Below are 23,609 nucleotides of genomic sequence, written 5' to 3'. Positions count from 1 at the left end.
AGATTTTAACAAATCTCATCCACACGCTGTAGAAAATTACCTGCGGTGCGGATTTTTTTTAAATCCGCATAATTTTAATTTATGCTGCGGATTGGTTGCATATTTGTTGCGAACTGTCCCCATTGAGTTCAATGTAGAAGTGGAAGTCCGCAACAGAAAAGCTGAAATTTGCAGCGTAAATATTTCCAGGTTAAAATAAACCAAATATATTACGCTAGTCTCCCATAGCAATGCCTCACTGCTCCCTCGTCTGGTCTCTGTGCTGCTGGCCTCCTGGGATTAGGTTTTGTTCCATGTGACCGCTGCAGCCAATCACAGGCCACAATAGTCATGCCAGGAGGCCGGCAGCACAGAGATCAGATGGGAGAGCAGTGAGGCATCGCTACGGTAGACCACGGGAGGTTGGGTATGATATTTTTTTTTATTTATTAATTTTTTTAAATCTCTGCTTCCTCAGTGGCAAATCCAGTTTATAATCTGCACCATATTAAACACAATTTGGTGTGGACTTCCGAGGGAATGTCCTGCGGAATCCATTTCAGATATCCTGTGGAATTATCCGCAACAAACCCGAGACATGGGAACATATCTTAAATGTTATATAGCAAAGTATGGTGACTATTGTTCAGGAGGTGATGACGAAAGACAATGGGGCCAAATGTACTTGCTCTCAGTTGTAGCTCCTACCGCATGAACAAAGAAAATGTTCCCAAAAATGATGAACACACACCCACACACACCCACACACACACACACACACACACACACACACACACACACACACACACACACACACACACACACACATCTACTTCTCAAAAAACGTGTGTTTTTTTAATCTTGGTTTCTGCGGTGCGGTAGTTGTGTGAATTTGTTCTCCACTGATGCAGTAGCTGAAGTCCCCAGCTATGCCTTTATAGCTGGCTTGGTGCAGTTACCGTCTATTTCCATAAATAACCTCATATTCCATTAAATAGTCGGTACCGTATTTTTCGGACTATAAGACGCAGTTTTTAGCAAGAATAAAGCTTGCTAAAAAGTCCCTGCGTTTTCTAGTTCCCTGCGCTTCTTTGCTTAACCCCTTCCCAACCCACGATGTGCCGGCACATCCTGGAGCAGGGAGGGGATGATGTTTGGAGCAGGCTCCCGTGCTGAGCCCGCTCCATACACTGCAGGTGTCGGCTGTGTTTTACAGCTGACACGCTGCTCTGACGGCCAGGAACAGGAATGGCGCTATTCCTGGCCGTTTAGTTATATGCCGTGGTCGATAGCGACTGCGGCATTTATAGGGGTCTTCCAATGAAGGACATTTATGACATCCACAGGATACGGCATAAATGTTAGGTAGATGTGGGTCCCACCTCTGGGACCCGCACCTATCTCTAGAACAGGGCCCCCTAAACCCCGTTCTAGCTTACTCGGCTCCGCTGTCTTCTGGACACTTCCTGGTTAGGTGGTCGGGAGTTGCGGAAACTGCCGAGTGCTCTCTGAGCTACGCTGTATCCGTAACTCCCATAGAAGTAAATAGTAGTTCTGGAAACAGCGTAGCTGAGCTACGCTGCTTCTGTAACTGCCAGTCACTACTATGGGAATTACGGAAACCGCGTAGCTCAGCTACGCTGTTTTTCCGTAACTCATCCATGTATTTCAGTGTATTAGTTCCCCTAGGGGAATTAATAAAATGTGTAAAAAAAAAAAAAAAGTTACATAAATTTTCAGGAGTGTAAAAAAATATCAAAAGTTAAAACAAAAAACTTTTTCCCATTTGTATTCCCCAAGCACAATGTAAAAATTGGTATCGCTGCCTCCGTAAAAGCCCAAACTATTACAATATAGCATTATTTGACTGACACGGCGAACGGTGTAAAAAACAATAGTTTAAAACCTCAGAATCGTTTTATGTACCAAAAAATGGTGCCAATAAAAACTACAGCTCGTCCCACAAAAATAAGCCATCACATCACTCGGAGGATGAAAAAATATAAACATGATGGCTCTCCGAATGTGGTGAAACAGAACAGATAATATTTATTTAACAAATAGTTTTTTCTTTGCAAAAGTAGCAAAATATTACATTTTTTCCTATTTTCTGTTGTCTAAAACCTGGGTGCGTCTTATATTCTGAAAAATACGGTAATTAAAGAATCTCTGTCACCAGATTTTGCAGCCCCTATCTGCTATTGCAGCAGATAGGCGCTGCAATGTAGATTACAGTAACGTTTTTATTTTTAAAAAACGAGCATTTTTGGCCAAGTTATGACCATTTTCGTATTTATGCAAATGAGGCTTGCAAAAGTACAACTGGGCGTGTTGAAAAGTAAAAGTACAAGTGGGCGTGTATTATGTGCGGACATCGGGGCGTTTTTAATACTTTTACTAGCTGGGCGTTCTGATGAGAAGTATCATCCACTTCTCTTCAGAACGCCCAGCTTCTGGCAGTGCAGATCTGTGACGTCACTCACAGGTCCTGCATCGTGTCGGCACCAGAGGCTACAGTTGATTCTGCAGCAGCATCAGCGTTTGCAGGTAAGTAGCTACATTGACTTACCTGCAAACGCCGATGCTGCTGCAGAATCATCTGGTGCCGATGTGTCCTCGCTCGTCTGACACGATGCAGGACCTGTGAGTGACATCACAGCGTGATCTCTGGAGAACACGGCTGTGTCTGCACTGCCAGAAGCTGGGCGTTGTGAAGAGAAGTGGATGACACTTCTATACACAACGCCCAGCTAGTAAAAGTAGTAAACACGCCCCGATGTACGCACATAATACACGCCCAGTTGTACTTTTGCAAGCCTCATTTGCATAAATACGAAAATGGTCATAACTTGGCCAAAAATGCTCGTTTTTTAAAAATAAAAACGTTACTGTAATCTACATTGCAGCGCCGATCTGCTGCAATAGCAGATAGGGGTTGCAAAATCTGGTGACAGAGCCTCTTTAATGAAAAATCAAGTGTTTTTTCCCATTTCCACACTTTTATTTTCCTATGAAACGGTTCTGTACAGCGCAGAAGACACGCTGCAACTTAGCATATTTCTCATTCTTTAAATTGTAGTAAATTAGCACTGCATTTATTTTTACATTCCCTTTCACTGCTCGCAGTTTAATAAATCATGAGCATCAACAAGCTGCTTAAGAGTTGAAAGGTTTCCTAGCAACAAGCTGTAGGAGAGATGGCAGCCCAGATTTAGCGAACCTTTGTTTTCTCGTACTTGTTGGTATCGGAGTACAATTGTTCAGTAAAGAGAATGATAAATGTCCTGCCAAATGGATGCTGGGGATATGTGAGACGTTGACCTGCTTAGCAATTCAGAACAAAGAGCAACTCTCTCAGCTAGTGTTTAATATGCGTCTACCAGATTTCATTCACACTGGTAAGCAGCAGACACGGACATTTTCTTCACATTTAGAATACGGAAAGTAAAATCAAATTGTACATGATCGTTCAACAATTATTCTGCTCTAGAAAGAGCCAAACGCGTTTCAGTCCTACGAACGTAGACGAGAGATTGTCTGTCTGCCTTTAGATTTTCATTATAATGTAAGCTGTAATCACAAACCTTATTCCTATGTGTGATCCTGCCTTGGTTGCATAATCGGCCTCCATCCCCCCCATCACATTAAAGTTTCCACGGAAACAAGCAACCATTAACCGCTAATAAAAAAAAAACATTTTGCGCCAGATTAGCTTAGTAGTGCTCTACATCAGTGTCCCATATCTTTAGTACTTGGGAGGTCAGAAAATTGCTTTATAAACTCTTGGGCACACGTTTACCAAAAGTAGCATTATTTTAGCCAATGTCTAAGTTAACCCCTTAATGACCGCCGATACGTCTTTTTACGGCGGTCATTAGTGGGCTTTATTCTAGAGCGCCGCTATTCTACGTCGCTGCTGTAGAATAAAGTAAACAGAGCAGGGAGCCGTGAAATCTCCCTGCTCTCAGCTGCCAGAGGCAGCTGAGGGCTGGGGGCGTCCCTGCTCTGCCGGGTGAGATCGATATTAGTATCGATCTCACCCGTTTAACCCTTCAGATGCGGTGCACAATAGCAAGCACCGCATCTGAATGGTTTTGGAGAGAGGGAGGGAGCTCCCTCTCATCTCACTGACACCCGGCGATAAAATCGCCGAGTGTCTGTGTCTTCTATGGCAGCCGGGGGTCTAATAAAGACCCCCAGGTCTGCCTGGAGCGAATGCCTGCTAGATCATGCCGCAGGCATGACCTAGCAGATGCCTGTCCGTTTTAAACGGACAGGCAGTAATACACTGCAATACAAAAGTATTGCAGTGTATTATAATAGCGATCGGAGCATAGGGAAGTCCCCTAGTGGGACTAGTAAAAGAGTAAAAAAGTTTAATAAAGTTAATAAAAAAAAAAAAGTGAAACAAAAAAAATGAAAAACCCACTTTTTCCCCTTACAAAATGCTTCACTATTAAAAAAAACTACAATAAAGCAAAAAAGTTACACATATTTGGTATCGCCGCGTCCGTAACGACCCCGACTATAAAGCTGTTACATTATTTAACCCGCACTGTGAACGCCGTAAAAAATAAAATAAAAAACAATGGAAAAATTGCTGTTTTCTGTTAATCCTGACTTAAAAAAAATGTGCTAAAAAGTGATCAAAAAGTCGCATCTACTCTCAAATGGTACCAATAAAAACTGCAAGTCGTCCCGCAAAAAACAAGACCTTATACAGCTATGCCGACGCAAAAATAAAAAAGTTACAGCTCTTTGAATGTGACCAATGTAAAAATGTAAAAAATGGCTTGGACATTAGGGCCCAGAATGCAAGCAGGGGGAAGGGGTTAAAGCTTGTTTTATTGACCAGATAGAACTTTTTTCGCAAATCCAAAATAAAATCGCATTTTATAAATGTGGCTACATCCTGGCCAAGCAGTAAACAACGCTCCCGTTTTACCCCACTTTTTTACAAACTAGTTTGCAGTGGTGCATATGACACACTATTCTGGCTCAATGGTTTAATAAATATGTCGCATAGCGTTATACGCACTATTTTGGAGTAAAATGCACCAAAAAAAAGGCGCTGAAACACTCTCTAAGGAAATGTACACTGCTAGATTCACACACCGGAAGCGGCCTTCAAATCTTAAAGTGTACCTTACTTTTCAGGTAACTCTTCAGAATAAGTTGTCATATGTGTGTACATGATGAATAACACTACTTCTGGCCATTACATTACTTGTATTCTAAATTTTTTTGGCTCTATTTCTAATTCTCAGTTGTCTCTGAGCTACTGGGCGGAGCCTAACTGCTATCATGTCTTCTATATACTGCACACATAGAAGAGGAGATTCTGCATACATACATATAAAGCGGCATGGAAGAGATTACACAGCATTAATGAGCAATGTGGTTGGGAATCAAGCGGTGGGACAGTAACGCTAACCAGAAACTGCAGCACTTGTGTGTATCTTTCTCACTCTGCTCTTGCTTTCTCCTCCCCTTTCCATAGACTTCATAGGCAGCATGTCTGTGTCTCTGCTTGTACGCCATCCTCCTACTTCCCCCTCCCCTCTCCTTAGACTTCTATGTTCAGGCAGTGAAGAGACATACCCCCACTTTCTGCAGTCTATCAATTCTGTTCTGTAACTAGGGATTGATTTTGTTGACAGCAGCAGTGAACAGCAGATTACAGGAAGGGAGACACTTAGTGGCATTAACTTCACATAGAGTTTGCATGGATAAAGCAACAAAATTTTAACAGAAAGTAAATTACAAAGTTTATCTATATTCGGTATACTATTAGATTAGCATAAGTTGTTTGAAAAGTTATTGTCTATTTAAGCCATTCTGGTGAAAAAACAAACCCCTGCTGATTACTCTGCAGTTTGAGATTTGGAAAATCCTTTTAATCTGCACTGTAAAGTACTTTGTACTAAAAATTTGCAACAAATACGCCACGTTCACAGAGCAAGATGCTTGTTATTCGTTGATGGATCAGATAACTGTAATATACTACTGAGATAAGCGCATGGGAGCATTTAACATTCAATTTAAAATGTTGTACAGAAGAGGTTTCATAATGTACAGAATATCTTTATTAATGGCTCTGAAGTCTACAATTAAGTCAAGTTCCAATGTTTAGAGGTGGGTATATAGGTGGCAAAAGTACAAATGGACATTTTTGTGGTGGCAATGGGGTTAATATTAAAGGGGTTTTTTCAGTGAGAAGAAATTGATGGTCTATCGTCCGGGTAGGCGATCAACTGATGGGTGGTGGTCCAACTCTCGGCACCCCTGGTGATCATCTGTTTTGAAGGGGCTGCGCTCATATAAGTGCTGCTTTCCCTTCATTCCTGTCACTGCTCCGTACGATGAAACAATAACATACTTGTAGCGGCGGTTAACAGTATTACAGCCTTCTCCCATTTAAGTGAATGGAAGAATGCTGTAATACTGTGAACTGTCACTACAAGTGTGTCGGCGTTTCAGAGTATGGAGCAGTAAAGGAAATGAAAAGGAAGCAGCACTCGTACGTGCGCCGCGTCTCCTTCAAAACCAGCGATTGGCGGGGGTGCCGGGAGCGGGACCACCACCTATCGGAGATCTATAGCCTATCCTGAGGGTAGGCCATTAATTTCTTATCACAACATCAACTTGATGATCTAGAAGTTTCCTTAGTCAGGCTATATTCACACGACAGTGAAAAAAAAATGGTCATTAAAAACTGATCAACTATCAGTTTTTCATGGCCGGTTTGCATCAGTGTCTCCACATTTTCATCCATTTCCAGTCCGTTTTTAATGGTCGTTTGACATCCATTTTGCATCCGTTTTTCATGGCCGTTAAAAAAACAGATGAATTTAATTTGTCAGGCTTTTTTTGTCCCAGCCTGAAAACACCCAAAGGAAGGTCATTGTCATGATTGTTTCACGGCCCCCCTGTGGATGATGGCACACAGCCCCCCTGTGGATGATGGCACACAGCCCCCCCTGTGGATGATGGCACACAGCCCCCCCTGTGGATGATGGCACACAGCCCCCCCTGTGGATGATGGCACACAGCCCCCCACGGTGGATGATGGCACACAGCCCCCCCTGTGGATGATGGCACACAGCCCCCCCTGTGGATGATGGCACACAGCCCCCCCTGTGGATGATGGCACACAGCCCCCCCTGTGGATGATGGCACACAGCCCCCCTGTGGATGATGGCACACAGCCCCCCCTGTGGATGATGGCACACAGCCCCCCCTGCGGATGATGGCACACAGCCCCCCACGGTGGATGATGGCACACAGCCCCCCCTGTGGATGATGGCACACAGCCCCCCCTGTGGATGATGGCACACAGCCCCCCCTGTGGATGATGGCACACAGCCCCCCCTGTGGATGATGGCACACAGCCCCCCCTGTGGATGATGGCACACAGCCCCCCCTGTGGATGATGGCACACAGCCCCCCCTGTGGATGATGGCACACAGCCCCCCCTGTGGATGATGGCACACAGCCCCCCCTGTGGATGATGGCACACAGCCCCCCCTGTGGATGATGGCACACAGCCCCCCCTGTGGATGATGGCACACAGCCCCCCCTGTGGATGATGGCACACAGCCCCCCCTGTGGATGATGGCACACAGCCCCCCCCCCCCTGTGGATGATGGCACACAGCCCCCCCCCCCCTGTGGATGATGGCACACAGCCCCCCCCCCTGTGGATGATGGCACACAGCCCCCCCCTGTGGATGATGGCACACAGCCCCCCCTGTGGATGATGGCACACAGCCCCCCCCCTGTGGATGATGGCACACAGCCCCCCCCCTGTGGATGATGGCACACAGCCCCCCCTGTGGATGATGGCACACAGCTCCCCCTGTGGATGATGGCACACAGCCCCCCCTGTGGATGATGGCACACAGCCCCCCCTGTGGATGATGGCACACAGCCCCCCCTGTATATGATGCCACACAAGCCGACATGAATGCCCTACATACTCACCAATGCAGCGCTGGCTTCTTCAGGCAAGGTCCCTCATCTTATGGGATCTGCGGCAACGCGATGGCACATACTCACCAATGCAGCGCTGTCTTGGTCTGGTCGCTAGTCTCACGGGATCTGCTAAGGCGGCACGATGACGTCATTGCGTCGCCTTCGCAGAACCCATGAGACTAGCGACCAGACCAGGAGAAGTCGGCGCTGCATCTGTGAGTGTGTCGTTGCGCCGCCGATAGCCAGCAAGGGAACTAGTAGTTCCCTTGCAAATCCCTATGTCACAGATCCGTTTTTAACGGTTGTTACATGTATTGACAGCCGTTAAAAACGGATCCATTGACTTCTATGGGGGCCGTTAAAACGGACAAAAATAGGACATGTCCTATTTTTTGACAGCCATTATTCACGGGCCGTTAAAAAAAAAACGGTTGTGTGAATACACCCATAGAAGATCATTGTTCTGAAAATGGTTGTGTGACGGCCGTTAAAAGAACGGCTGAAACTCGGCCGTTTATCACTGTTGTGTGAATAAGGCCTAAGTGTGTCTCCAAATTTTCATCCATTTCTAGTCAGTCTTTCCATTTTTAATGGCCGTTTGTCATCTGTTTTTCATGACCGTTAAAAAAAAAACTGATGGATTTAATTTGTTGGTTTTATTGTCCAAACCCCCTGAAAACACCACAGTGACCCTGCAGATAGTGCCACAGTGCCCACTGCAGATTGTGCCAGTGACCTCACAGTGCCAATGTAGATAGTCACACTTAATAACGTGCAACGGCCGTTTCTTTGTCGTGTGAATGTAGCCTAATTGTTGGAGTGTTGAGACACTGCTCATGTAAAATATAGCCTTTCTTTGAAAAGCAAAATGTCTGAAAATATTCAGTTACCCAAAAGTTCCTTAATCTGTATAAAATCCTTACATTAATATCACATATAATAATGAAATCATTAGATATTAAATTGTGCAAAGATTAATAGCTCTATAGTAGTAGTCCGCTCTGGAACGGTGATCAAAATGAATTAAAGCAATGTATATTTTCTGTTTTTGTGAATCTATTGCACCTGTTGTCAAGCATGTGTAGGAAGTCATTGTCTAGCTATGTAGCCATTACCACGCACTTCCTATATTACTCTTTCAGATGATGCATAAAGGAAGAAGAACTGTGAAGAGTCACATTGAGGCGTACTCCAGATAGCCGTTTTCACTAGGAGATAATGGGCGCTCCATAGGGTTGCCGCTTCTCCATTACAACTGTTGGGTTGTCACCTGTATTTTGTACATTTGAAGATTTCCATGAAGATGGCCGTGTACTTTCTGACTGCGCTTGTGTGTTTCGTACTAAGGGCTGAAGCATTTGCTCCAGAGCCGAGACTCACGTGGCAAGAAACAGGTAAAGATGACTTTGCTCTTGGATTAATTGCCTGTGTGAGTCTCCCTTCTAATCTGTGTGCGGCTCTGGTTTCTCAGTGATGTGACACCTCTTAAAAGTAGTATTTTTACTGTGATTGGTAAACTCTCTTGCCCGAACAGCTGTTGAAGTTAGTCCGAAGCATAATTATAGCTTTGTTTTTAACCTCTTCCTTGCCATGCCTATTGGGAGGGCAGTTCTTTTCTTGCAGTGTACACTTTGATTATCTTTAGGCTTGCTTTTCTGTGGTTAAGAACAGTTTGTGCCACAATTTTAAATAAACAAGTAGTTGCACTAATGCTGTATTCTGTGCGCACCGGTAAAGTCTGTTTATCTCTTCTAAAACTATGAATATAGATTAACTTTTTTTAATTTATTTTTCAGAAATTAGCCTTACTCGTTTTCAAGTGCCAGAAGTATATAACTATTCCATATTGTTGCTAAGTGATGACAAGGATATTCTGTACATCGGGGCCCGTGAAGTGATTTTTGCAGTGAATTCACAGAATATATCAGAGAAGAAGCAAGAGGTTAATTCAAATGTTTTGTGATTTAGTTTGCTTTCTTATAACCATTTAGGGTTTTTCACACAAGCAGCTTTTTTGTTTATTTTTTTGCACGATTATTGCAAAATCGCATTAAAAAAATGCTGCAGTAATGCAAAATTGCGACACAAATCCTGCTTGCAGGAATACATGATCCTAGATATTCATTGGGAAAACACGCACAGCTGAGGGCTTTACTTAAAGATTAGTAAGTATTACCATTAATAATTCATAAACATCCCGCACAAATAAGGACTGCAGGCAAAGCTGTAGCTTTCCAATAGCCTAGTATCTCATATACTGTCATATTTGTGTGTGCAACGTTTTCAAGCTTTACCATAATTTAAACAAAGGTGGAATTGCAAGCTCCGGTAGTAAAAACTCCCATCATTAGGCCTCATGCACACAGCCGTCATTTTTATCTGCAATTACAGATCTGTAATTGCAGACAAAATACGGACCGTTCATTTATATCGGCCACGGACACCTTCCCGTATATCTATGGGTGTGTGTCCAGGCTGTAGAAATGACCCGCAAAAAATAGGACATGTTCTATTTTTTGCGAAATACGGACCGTGCTCCTATACTTCTTAATGTCTGCAGTCCCTAAATGCTCCCCTGCATTTAGGGACTGCGGACATGCCTCTGTGCAGTATTTACTAGGTGTAAATACTGCTTGGTCGTGTGCACGATAACGTGGGGTATGTTCACACTCCCTATTTACGGACGTAATTCGGGCGTTTTAGCCCCGAATTACGTCCGAAAATGCGCCTCAATAGCGTCGGCAAACATCTGCCCATTCATTTGAATGGGTCTTACGATGTTCTGTTCAGACGGTCATTTTTTTTACGCGCCGCTGTCAAAAGGCGGGGCGTAAAAAAGACACCCACGTCAAAGAAGTACCTGTCACTTCTTGGGACGTAATTGGAGCCGTTATTCATTGACTCCAATGAAAAGCAGCTCCAGTTACGTCCGTAATGGACGCAGCGTTCAAGCGCCTGCACATGCCAATACGGCTGAAATGACGGGGCTGTTTTCTCCTCAAAACAGCCCCGTAATTTCCGCCGTTACGGACGCTGTAGTGTGAACATACCCTTACAGTGCAAAATTAATGTTTGTTACAAAATAGGTAACCAAATCCAATAGATGACTGAACCAGCAGATACGGGCAGCAGGTTTGCCAACCGTCCGTAAATTCCTGGACAGTCTGTAAAAATCAAGGTCTTTTTTTCCAGTGTCCGTAAAAAAAATAGATGCGCCCGTGATTTTTTTTTCAACTTAAATGAGTTTGTGCCAATTGTTGAGATTGTAATTAGAACTGGTTTAGTGGTCACAGTACATGCTGCTAATGTGTTCATACCACTATTCTAAGCTATAGACTTATATTGCTTATAACTTTTGATTCATTGTGGTTTTCTAAATTGTCCCTGATATTTTGATAAGTTGTCCTGAAAAAAAAGCAACACATCCGGTTGGCAACCGTGATGGGCAGGATCTGTCAATGCATTTCGTGTTTGTGCTGTAAAAGATTACCTGGCCGGCTAATTTTGGGAAGATCACGATTGGCTGGGTTGTAATTTTTGGGCAGAGCAATTTTGTTTCTCTAAGAGAATCAGATGAAGACGTAAAAGTGCATTGCAACGAATCCATCAGAATTAAAATTTGCTGTGACCTTCCAATTATCCAGAATATTTGATAATCTGGCACCTGTACAGTTCCCATACTAATTCTCATGGTTTTACTATTATAATGTATTTTATTTTTTAATGAACATATCAGCAGAATGTCCTAAATTCTTGTTTAATATGCCAGATACCAATTTATTTTGTGAAAAAAATTTAATTTTTACCTTTCTGCTCTAGGTTTACTGGAAGGTTACTGAAGTTAAAAATGAGGAATGTTCTCGAAAAGGGAAATCAAAGCAGGTACTTTGTATTTTTAATTATAAGGGAACTAAACGCATTAGAAAAGCGTTTACATGGTAGTATATTTTAGAGCATGCTGTAGTTTTTATATTTGTTTTTTTTTAATCTGCTGCTTGCAATACATTTTGCATTAGTGGTATTTTTTTCCCTTTTCAGCGGAGGAAAAACACGGCATAAAAATACTGTAAGTGGTGTTTTTTAGAAGTGCTAGGAAGGTTTGCATATACTCCAAAAACAATGCTCTACTGATCTTGTCAAAACTATGTATGCAGAGATGTTTTTGACACCGTTCTTAGATGCAGTCGTGGTGCAGCTCTCGCTATATTCGGTAATGCAAATATCAGTATTACTTAAATATAAACCTGTCCAGTTGTGTTTTTTCCAGACTTGTTTATAAATCATAGATCATGATAACGGGTTCCTCATCCTACCTATTTATTTACTTTAGACGGAGTGCCGGAACTACATTCGCGTGTTGCAGCCATTTAATGAAAGCGCTTTGCTGGTGTGTGGAACCAATGCCTTCCAGCCTGTCTGCGACATTCTGGTTAGTCCTGTTAAGACCATTGTCGGCTTTCATATATATAATTTCCATAGATATCGTATATTTTACTTTAACTGGTATTCCAGTTGCAACACGTTCTCCCCTATCCACTGGATAGGTGATAACTTCTATACCGGTGGGGGTTTGACCACTGAGACCCCTATAGATTGCCAGAACGGGGGTCCCATCTTCCCCTCAGCAGCAAGTCCGCTTGCCAGGAAAAGTTGAAAGGAGTGGGGGGGTCGAGCATGCACCCTGCCGCTCTATTCCAAGACTTTGGCAGTGATGGAAACTGCCAAGCACATTGATAACTTGTTACAACCAGAATACCAAGGCACCCTGAGGCAGTAAAGTAATCTATAGGCTAATTATTATAATGGGTTCTGTAACGAGAACCTTTTCATGCAATGTAGACCTTTTATTCTACTTGGAAAGTATTCTGAATTGCTTTGTGTGCCATTATAGGAATTAAAAAATTTTCAGCTACTGGGCAAAAATGAAGATGGTCGAGGAAGATGTCCCTTTGATCCTGCACAAAGTTACACTTCAGTGATGGTTGGTAAGTGGCCGTTATTACAATCTGTCCTTTAATCTGTTAATTTTGTGTTTAATTTACCCAAATAATACAATAAACTGTAATAGTAGGCGGAAAAACCCAGTGATTTCTGCATAATTTTTCAACAAACTGCAGCATTGTTTTATTTTTTTTTCTAGCAGGGGTTCAAAAATGTTAACACAGATTTGTGTTTTGTTTTTTTAAAACAATAGAACTGGTTTGTTGAAAAAGGTTGAGAATATACAATTATTATGCTCCTTCACAATTCCAGCATGAGCTACTCTGTCAAATATAAAATACAGCAATTGATCAATACATTACAAGCTTTCCAAAGGCAACGCAGGGTTTTCTCATTTTCAAAAATATGTACACTGTTAGGGCTTGTCCACACGTAGCAGAATTGCTGGGTGTTTTCCGTCTGGAATTGCGGACGGAAAATATGCAGCAAAGTGGGTGAGATTTTAACAAATCTCATCCACACGCTTAAAGTTTCCGAGCAGAAATTTACCTGCGGTTGCGCATTTTTAGTACAGCAGTATGTTAATTCCTGCTGTGGAAAGTTGACTGAATTGCCGCGTTTTTCAGAGGAGAGATCACGATCTCCCAACATTGAGGAAAACGCCGCAAAATCTGCACCATTTTCTGCAGTAAAAAAACGCAGAAAGAAGTGCGGTTTTTCCACAGCGGAATGTCAGTTTTAACGGAATTGCTGCAGAAATTTTCTGCAGCAATTCCGTTACGTGTGGACAAACCCTTAATAGGTTTCTATTTACAGCTGCAATGTTTTGAAAATCCTCAAATAGTTTTTTGTTCCCAATAGATGGAGACTTGTACTCTGGAACTTCCTATACCTTCCTTGGCAGTGAGACAATCATATGTAGACACTCCCAACACCTAAGCAACTTGAGGACAGAATATGCTGTACCATGGCTTAATGGTAAGTCAACAGCACAGCCATCTTTATCTATTACTTTTAGGCTGTGTTCACACTTGCTTTAGAACCTTTTTAATGGGGTTTTCCCATCACTTGATATAACTAAGCCTCATTGGAGTTCTAAGGGACCCCATTATATTCTTATGACTGTTCTGTCACAGCATCATTAAACATGACACAAGTGTGACCTGGACTGAAACATCTTTTCTGGACATTTTATGATTGATAGTGTTCAATCACTTCGCAGTCAAATTAAAATGTTTTAATATTTTGCAAGAAGGGTTAATGGCTTTTTACATATCCTCATTATTCATCAAGCCATGGCGTTTATTTTTACTCTCTAGGTATAAAAGTAATCCCACCCACTCAAAACCTACTCGGGGGCATGAAGCTAAATTATGGGAGAGCTAATAGCCAGATGTGAACATTCGTTCCCTGACCTAAAGGTGGCAGCAGACCACCAAAACAGGGGTATCTACCAACCATCTATGGCTACCCGTAGTCCTTTAACCCCTTCCCGACATTTGCCGTGTGGATACGTCATGGAAAGCTAGTGCTTCCCGCATTTTGCTGTATCCATACGACAAATGGTGGACACCGGCTCAGAAGCTGAGCCGCTACCATCATCACCGGATGTCAGCGGTGTATTACAGCTGACATCTGGCTGTAATTGTGACTGAAATTAGCTTCAATCCCCGCCATTAACCCCTTAAATGCAGCGGTCAAAAGCGATCGCTGCATTTAAGTTGTTTGCCGCTCATTTGAACCCCAGCAGTGAAATTGCCGGGGTTCTGGTGGCTGCAATGGCAACAGGAGGCCTAATACTGGCCTCCTGGTCTGCCTAGCACGAAAGCCTTCCAGGACCCGCCCGGCGGCAGAGCCTGAACGGCTTCCGTAGCTGCTGGCAAGATGGCGCCGGCTCAGGAGCTGAGTCAGCGTCATCAGCGGTGGATGTCAGCTGTATGTTACAGCTGACATCCACCTGTAACGGCAAGAGCCGGAGCTAGCTCAGATTCCTGCCATTAACCCGTTAGATACAGCGATCGCTGCATCTTAGAGGTTGCTAGCAGATCGGCAGCCCTGCCATGCAATCAGGGCTGGCGACTGCTGCTATGGCAACAGGAGACCTAACAATGGCCTCCTGCTCTGCCATTACGGGAGCAGATTAGGCCCCACCGGGTGGCGAAGCCTAATCTGCTGGCTGTCAGTGAATGACTGACAGATCTAATACATTGCACTACATAGGTAGTGCAATGTATTAGAAAAAAAATAAAATCTGGTAGTTGGACTTTCAAAAAAAGTGTAAAAAAAAAAAAGTTTTAGAACATGTAATAAAAGTTTCAAGTAATAAATAAAACACAATCGCCCTGTTCCCTTATCAAGTCCTTTTATTATTGAATAATAAACAATACATATTTGGCATCGCCGCGTCCGTAACGGCCTGAATTATAAAAATCTGATATTTATTTCACGTGGTGAACGGAGTAAAAAAAAATGTAAAAACTATATACCTAAATTTCTGTTTTTTGGTCACTTTGCCCTACAAATATTGGAATAAAAAGTGATCAAAAAGTCACATGTATCCAAAAATGGTACCTATATAAACTCTAGCTCGTCTCGCAAAAAACAAGCTCTCATACACCTCCGTCGACTAAAAAATTAAAACGTTATTGTTCTCACAACATGGCGACAGAAAAAATACATTCTTTTTACAAAAGTTATTTTATTGTGCAAAAAGTTGTAAAACATAAAAAAAGTTCTATAAATTAGGTATCGCCGGAATCGTACTGACCCGCAGAATAAAGTTAACATGTAGTTTATAACGCATGGTGAACGCTGTATAAAAAAAAAACTATACCAGAAATGCAGTTTTTTGGTCACCTGGCCTCCCAAAAAGTAGGATAAAAAGTGATCAAAAAGTCGCATGTAGCCCAAAATGGTACCAATAATAACTACAGCTCGTCCCGTGAAAAAACCAGCCCTCCTACCACTACGTCTATGAAAAAATTAAATTAGTTAAGGCTCCAATAAGTCAGGAAATAAAAAATATGCAGTTGTGCAGGGCCATGGGGAACATTTCTTCTGTTTCAAGAGGCGATTTATCAAGGCCCTAAAATTAGGGAACCAGGAAGGGGAGGGCCCAAGTATATCCTTTGGAAGCGATGGTCCCCGTATTATACCAGGACAACACTTTCCTAGCAAAATTCCCCAAACTGCAAAGGTGCGAAGTGTGGACCAAAAGGGGGATAAGTAAGGACACCATTTATCAGTGCGACACCGGCCTGTGTAGAAAGGATTGCTTCACGGCGTAACACATCTATGGATTATTTTTATTTTTATTTTTTTACCCCATTATTATACCACCTTATTATGCCCTGATGTACTGCCAAGCTTACATGTACCCCCACATTATAAACGGAAACACCAGCAATACTCAAACAAAACTACTACCAAGCAAAATCCACGCTTCAAAAGCCAAATGGTACTGCCTCCCTTCTGAACCCTACAGCGTGCCCAAACAGCAGTTTTCTTCCACATATATGGCATCGCATCGAACCCTTTTAACAATTTTTGGGATGTCTGGCTCCAGCGGCATAAGCTGGGCACTACATATTTGCCACTGAAATAGCATATCTAGGGAAAAATGTCAAGTTTTTTCTTTGCACCATCCGCAGCGCAATCATGTATGGAAAAGACCTGTGGGGTGAAAATGCTCACTACAACTCCTAATAAATGCCTTGAGGGGTGTAGTTTCCAAAATGGGGTCACTTATCAGGGGTTTCTTTTATTATTTCACATCAGAGCCCTTCAATTGTGAACCAATCGCCAAATTAGGCCTCAATTTTACTCCTGAGCCCTGTCAAATGTCCAGGCAAAAGATTAGGGTCACATGTAGGATGTTTCTAAAACCGGGAAACACTGCATAATAATTAGAGAGCTGTCTTGTTATGGTGGCACAAGCTGGGCACAACATATTGGCATATGGAAAAAAAAATTTTTCACTTAAACATAGAGTCCACACGAATTTCTGCAAAACATGCCTACTACACCTTGAGGGGTGTAGTTTCCAAAATGTGGTCACTTCTGGGGGGTTTCCACTGTTTTGGTCCCACAGGAGCTTTGCAAATGCGACATAGTGCCCAGAAACCAATCCAGCAAAATCTGTACTCCAAAAACCAAATGCCGCTCCTTCCCTTCTGAGCCCTACTGTGTGCAGTTTATGACCACATATAGGGTAATAATAATCTTAGCACCAACATATTACGCAGCACTTTACAATTTAGAGGGGACATGAAACAAACAATATCAGACATTACATAATGACAAAGTTAATTTACAATTCAAACCTGGGGAGTGAGGACCCTGCTCGCATGAGCTTACAATCTATGAGGACATAAGGGAGACACAAAGTGTAACAGTGTTTGTTCTGTACAATGGTCCGGCCATTTTTATACACATGCGGTGGTAACATAAAGCTGCATGAGCCGGTCACCAGCCAGTATCCGTGTATGATGGACATGAAGAGAAGGAGTGTGAGGGAATCTTATTCTGATGACTAATCTAAAAGGAGGGCCAAGGAAAGGAGTCAGATTAGGGAATGTTATAGGCCTGTCTAAATGTGTTTTCAGGGCACGTTTAAAACTGTGGATATTGGGAATTAATCGGATTGTCTGGGGTAGCGCATTCCAGAGGACGGGTGCAGCACAAGAGAAATCTTGGAGACAGTAGTGGGAGGTTTGGATTATGGAGGATTTTAATCTAAGGTCGTTGGCAGAACGTAGAGCCCGAGTAGGGTGGTAGACAGAGATGAGGGAGGAGATGTAAGGAGGTGCAGCACTTTGGAGAGCTTTGTGGGTGAGAGTAATAAGTTTGAATTTTATTCGGAAGGGGATGGGCAACCAGTGCAGTGACTGGCACAGATTAGAGTTTTGGCGGTTTCCTCCGTAAGAAAAGGGTATTGCCATACTCGGGAGAAATTGCTTTACAAATGTTGGGTTCTTTTTTTTCCTTTATTTGTTGAGAAAATGAAAATTTTTTTTAGCTAAAGCTACGTCTTATTGAAGAAAAGGGATTGTTTTTATTTTCACTGCCCAATTCTAATAAATTCTATGAAACATCTGTGGGGTCAAAATGCTTACTACACCCCTAGATGAATACCTCAAGGGGTGTAGTTTCCTAAATGAAGTCACTTTTTGGGCGTTTTCATTGTTTTGGTCCCTCAGGGGCTTTGCAAATGTGACATGGCTTCCGCAAACCATTCCTGCTAAATGTGATCTCCAAAAGCCATATAGCGCTCTTTCCATTCTACGCCCTGCCGTGTGTCCAAACAGCTGTTTATGACCAAATGTGGGGAATTGTTTTACTCGGGAGAAATTGCTTTACAAATGTGGCGGTGCTTTTTCTCCTTTAGTCCTTGTGGAAATGAAAAAAAATTAGCTAAACCTACATTTTCTTTGAAAAAAAATGTAGATTTTCATTTTCACAGCCAACTTCCAATAATTTCTGCAAAAAAACTGTTGGGTCAAAACGCTCACTATACCCCCTAGATAATTTCCTCAATGGGTGTAGTTTCCAAAATGGGGTCACTTGTGGAGGATTTCCACTGTTTTGTCCCCTGAGGGGATTTGCAAATGCGACCTGTCCTCCGCAAACTATTCCTGCTAAATTTGAGCTCCAAAAGCCAAATGGCGCTCTTTCCCTTCTAAGCCCTGCCGTATTTCCAAACAGCCGTTTATTACCACATGTGGGGTATTGTTTTACTATTGCTTTTTCCCCTTTAGTCCTTGTGGAAATGGAAAAAAAATTAGCTAAACCTACATTTTCTTTAAAAAAATGTTGATTTAAATTTTTACGGCCTACTTCCAATAATTTCTGCAAAATACCTGTGGGGTCAAAATGCTCACTATACCCCTAGTTAATTTCCTTAAGGGGTCTAGTTTCCCGAATGGGGTCACCTTTGGGGGATTTCCACTGTTTTGGCACCGCAAGACCTCTTCAAACCCGACATGGTGCCTAAAATATAATCTAAGAAAAAGAAGGCCCCAAAATCCTCTAGGTGCTTCTTTGCTTCGGAGGCCTGGTCTTCAGTCCAGTAGAACACTAGGTTCACATGTGGGATATTTCCTAAAACTGCAGAACATGGGCAATAAAATATTGAGTTGCATTTCTCTGTTAAAACTTTGTGTTACAAAAAATGGATTAAAAATGAATTTCTGCAAATAAAAATGAAATTTGTAAATTTCACCTCTACTTTGCTTTAATTCGTGTGAAATGTCTAAAGGGTTTAGTAACTTTCTAAATGCTGTTTTGAATACTTTGAGGGGTGAAGTTTTTAAAATGGGGTGACTTATTGGGGGTTTCTACTATATAAGGCCCCCAAAACCACTTTACAACTGAACTGCCCCCTGTAAAAATAGCCTTTTGAAATTTTCTTGAAAATGTGAGAAATTGCTTCTAAAGTTCTAAGCCTCGTAGTGTCCTAGAAAAATAAAAGGATGTTCAAAAAACGATGCCAATCTAAGGCCTGATTCACACGAGTGTGTTAAATGTCTGTGGGACGGCCGTTGAAACAGCGGTCGTCCCACGGACCTATGTAATTCAATGTGGCCGTTCACACAGCCGTTGTTTCAATGGCCCGTGTGAAGGGTCCGTGGGAAAATAGGACATGTCCGTTCTTTTCACGCATCACTCCATACATTCAACTATGGGGGATGCGTGACATCGCGTCCCGCAGCGCAGAGCACGGATGCACCTCGGACGTGAAATACAGCAGTTTTTCACGTCCGAGATGTGCAGCGCTTGTGTGAATCAGGCCTAAAGTAGACATATAGGGGATGTTAATCGGCAACAATTTTGTGTGGTATTACTGCCTGTCTTACAAGCAGACACCAAAATTTTGCGGAAAATTTGCATTTTTCTAAATTTAAATGTGTTTTTTACAATTAAATAATGAATGTATCGAGAAAATTTTTCCATTAACATAAAGTACAATGTGTCACGAGAAAACAGTCTCAGAATCGCTTGGATAGGTGAAAGCATTCCAAAGTTATTACCACATATAGTGAAACATGTCAGATTTGAAAAATGAGGCTCTGTCAGGAAGGTCAAAAGTGGCCAAAGAGGGAAGGGGTTAACTGTCAACAAAATGTAACAAAATATTGAATCTATAGGTGAAAATTAAATCCTGCAGAGCTGCTCTTTTGTTACACAGAAAAGGAAATAGTCTGTTATGAAAGCTTTTCAGTATGAGTAACCTGCTAAACAATTCTATTTTTGCTTCCTGGACCTATGAGAGTGTGATAAACACTGTGAAGGAATACAGTGATTAACTACAATAAAAACGAATATGTTCAGCAATATTTTATAATGCATTTATATCGGTAATATGGCTTCTGCTAATTTAGAGCCAGAATCGGTATTGGATCCGTTATTGTGTAATCAGGAGAGAATTTTACAATTAAAAAAACCAAAAACACCTTTGTGAAAGACAGACTACACATGGATCTGCTCCTGTTTTCGGCTCTAGCCCTCACAGAAACTTATCATGGCTGTGGGTTTCATATAAATTGCATAATTGATCATCATGCAGACTTATTTGGATACCTTCTGTGTGGATTATTTCTGCTGGTTAACTTCATCTTTCTGAACAGCTGTTTTTTCTTTGCATCAGATAGTTCAAGCTTTTAAACGAAGTATTTTGATTTCTCAAGTCTCTCCTGTCCCCAAATATATAAATCTGCCAGCATACCTTAATTCCTTCCTGAACACTTACTCCACATCATTAGTAGCGTCTGTTTCCATGCCTTGATGCTTCGTGCGCTTCTATCAGGAGGTGGGGATCCAGTAACCAGTACAGAGTCCGACACCGCTAGCAGCAAGCAGAAGCAACCGAAGAGGGGGGGATATAGAGCTCCTTGTGCCTCTCTGTGCTGCTATCAGAAGGTAGCACAGACACAGAAGGTACAGAAGCTGCTATCAGAAGGTAGCACAGACACAGAAGGTACAGAAGCTGCTATTAGAAGGTAGCACAGACACAGAAGGTACAGAAGCTGCTATTAGAAGGTAGCACAGACACAGAAGGTACAGAAGCTGCTATCAGAAGGTATCACAGACACAGAAGGTACAGAAGCTGCTATTAGAAGGTAGCACAGACACAGAAGGTACAGAAGCTGCTATCAGAAGGTAGCACAGACACAGAAGGTACAGAAGCTGCTATCGGAAGGTATCACAGACACAGAAGGTACAGAAGCTGCTATTAGAAGGTAGCACAGACACAGAAGGTACAGAAGCTGCTATTAGAAGGTAGCACAGACACAGAAGGTACAGAAGCTGCTATCAGAAGGTAGCACAGACACAGAAGGTACAGAAGCTGCTATCAGAAGGCAGCACAGACACAGAAGGTACAGAAGCTGCTATCAGAAGGTAGCACAGACACAGAAGGTACAGAAGCTGCTATTAGAAGGTACAGAAGCTGCTATTAGAAGGTAGCACAGACACAGAAGGTACAGAAGCTGCTATCAGAAGGTAGCACAGACACACAAGGTACAGAAGCTGCTATTAGAAGGTAGCACAGACACAGAAGGTACAGAAGCTGCTATTAGAAGGTAGCACAGACACAGAAGGTACAGAAGCTGCTATCAGAAGGCAGCACAGACACAGAAGGTACAGAAGCTGCTATCCGAAGGTAGCACAGACACACAAGGTACAGAAGCTGCTATTAGAAGGTAGCACAGACACAGAAGGTACAGAAGCTGCTATTAGAAGGTAGCACAGACACAGAAGGTACAGAAGCTGCTATCAGAAGGTAGCACAGACACAGAAGGTACAGAAGCTGCTATCAGAAGGCAGCACAGACACAGAAGGTATAGAAGCTGCTATCAGAAGGTAGCACAGACACAGAAGGTACAGAAGCTGCTATTAGAAGGTACAGAAGCTGCTATTAGAAGGTAGCACAGACACAGAAGGTACAGAAGCTGCTATCAGAAGGTAGCGTGAAAAAAAAATGTTAGGTATGAGGAAGGAATTAATGTATGCTTGCAGTTTTATATATTTGGGGACGTGGCAGGTCCTCTTTAAAACCCATACATATTTAGCTATTTGTGGAAGTGATGCCGTTCTAGAGCCTTGTAGTGCTCTATTTGCATAAAAGTCCCTTACAGCTATTCCATTCCATGACTTGTGTATTCGAGCCCAATTAGTATTTATCTGGGTTGCTTTATTTTAGTTGCTCATCAATATCTTCTTTATATTATGTGTACATAGAACCCAGATTTGTGCATGCCGATGTTATCAGGGCACCTGAGGACAACCCAGAGGGGGATGATGACAAGGTGTATTTCTTCTTCACTGAAGTGTCTGTAGAGTATGAATTTTTCAACAAGGTTCTGATTCCAAGAATAGCCAGAGTTTGCAAGGTGAGTTGACCATCACTGTTCTATATAAATGAAAACCTTAATCACTATGCCAGAACAAGAATGCATTATCATATGATGTACATTTGCTTAAAATAATATGAATATCAATTTTCACCCACTACTATTGAGAGATCAGTGAAGTTTTAAAGCAGATCTGTCCGCTTAATATGCTGACCTAGGTAAGGGCAGCATATTACAGGTACACGTCCGTGCTCCATTTAGCCAAAATGGCATGAAAAATATTGAATTTATACTATAGTTATAAGTCCAGTGTATTCATGAGGAGAGTGCTCTCCCCGCCTCTCCATGCCCTCCTCAGTGATTGACAAGCTAAATACATAGCAACCAGAGGGAGGACCTCTCCTCATGAAAACAACGGACTCATAACTTAGTCTGCTGTATTCTTTGATTGCTCATATTCGATAAGCGGCACAATATTTTATTGTGCCGGTTTGGCTAGAGGGAGAACGGACCTGTCCCTGTAATATGGTGCCTTTACATAGGGCAGCATTTCAGCTGACAGATCTGCTTTAAAGGTAATGTGTCGCTAGTTTTTTAGTTAAACAGTTAGTGTATAAGTGATTAAATATTGTTCGAATTTTTTTAATTTTTTCACGAGTCAGGAAATATTATAAATTAGATTCTAATTTATAACATTTCCCAGTGCTGGTCACTAGATGGAGCAATTCCCAAAATTGCAGCATTGGCATGTGGTAAAGCAACCACATTGCTTTATGCTGCAAAATTTGAGAATACACACTCGCTCTAGTGATTTCACAGAATCCCCCCTCCTTTATCCTGGCTAGTGCCAGGAGAAAGGAGGGGATTGAATGGTCAAACCTCCTACACTGTGTGTCGCCATTTTTTGAGCTAACACACAGTGTAGTAGGTTTACATACAGTAGTAATCACACACTAAAACACGTACATACACAGACCTAACTTACCTTCTCCTGCCACCGCCGCTCCCTCCGGTCCGTCCGCTCCGTCTGCTCCCTCCGCTCCAAGTGCACAAGTCCGGAAGCCGCGACCGGAAGTATTAATCTTACTGTCCGGCCGTGGCTTCCGGTCCACAAGAAAATGGCGCCGGACGTCGCTCGGCCGAAGACCTTCAATTTGTACTCCTGTGGGAGCTGCGCATGCGCCGTTCCCACACAGACGGCGTACAGCATAGTGGATGGAACGGACCCCGTTCGCATTCACTATGGGGCTGTATGTGCCGTATTTCCATGTCTGTATGTGTCGTTAATCGACACATACAGAGATGAAAAAAAAAATGGCAGCCCCCATAGGGAAGAAAAAGTAAAAAAAAGTAAAACACAAACAAT

At 42.5% G+C, this 23,609-nt stretch overlaps 1 protein-coding gene across 3 annotated transcripts in view; it reads left to right on the top strand.

Moving 5' to 3' along the window:
- SEMA4D (semaphorin 4D) overlaps positions 1-23,609 on the top strand; it is a 113,688-nt gene that overhangs the window by 63,346 nt on the left and 26,733 nt on the right. For all 3 annotated transcript variants that reach the window (XM_075828853.1, XM_075828851.1, XM_075828852.1), the window contains 7 exons: positions 9,095-9,346; positions 9,749-9,894; positions 11,772-11,834; positions 12,283-12,381; positions 12,844-12,937; positions 13,755-13,871; positions 22,131-22,282. In XM_075828853.1, coding sequence (XP_075684968.1) covers positions 9,250-9,346; positions 9,749-9,894; positions 11,772-11,834; positions 12,283-12,381; positions 12,844-12,937; positions 13,755-13,871; positions 22,131-22,282 — 768 coding nt within the window. In that variant the 5' untranslated portion in view covers positions 9,095-9,249. The remainder of the gene's footprint in view (positions 1-9,094; positions 9,347-9,748; positions 9,895-11,771; positions 11,835-12,282; positions 12,382-12,843; positions 12,938-13,754; positions 13,872-22,130; positions 22,283-23,609) is intronic.

The sequence above is a fragment of the Rhinoderma darwinii genome, chromosome 1 (genome assembly GCF_050947455.1).
Source record: "Rhinoderma darwinii isolate aRhiDar2 chromosome 1, aRhiDar2.hap1, whole genome shotgun sequence".
NCBI classification, from domain to species: domain Eukaryota; kingdom Metazoa; phylum Chordata; class Amphibia; order Anura; family Rhinodermatidae; genus Rhinoderma; species Rhinoderma darwinii.
This window is presented reverse-complemented; position numbering and strand designations above follow the sequence as displayed.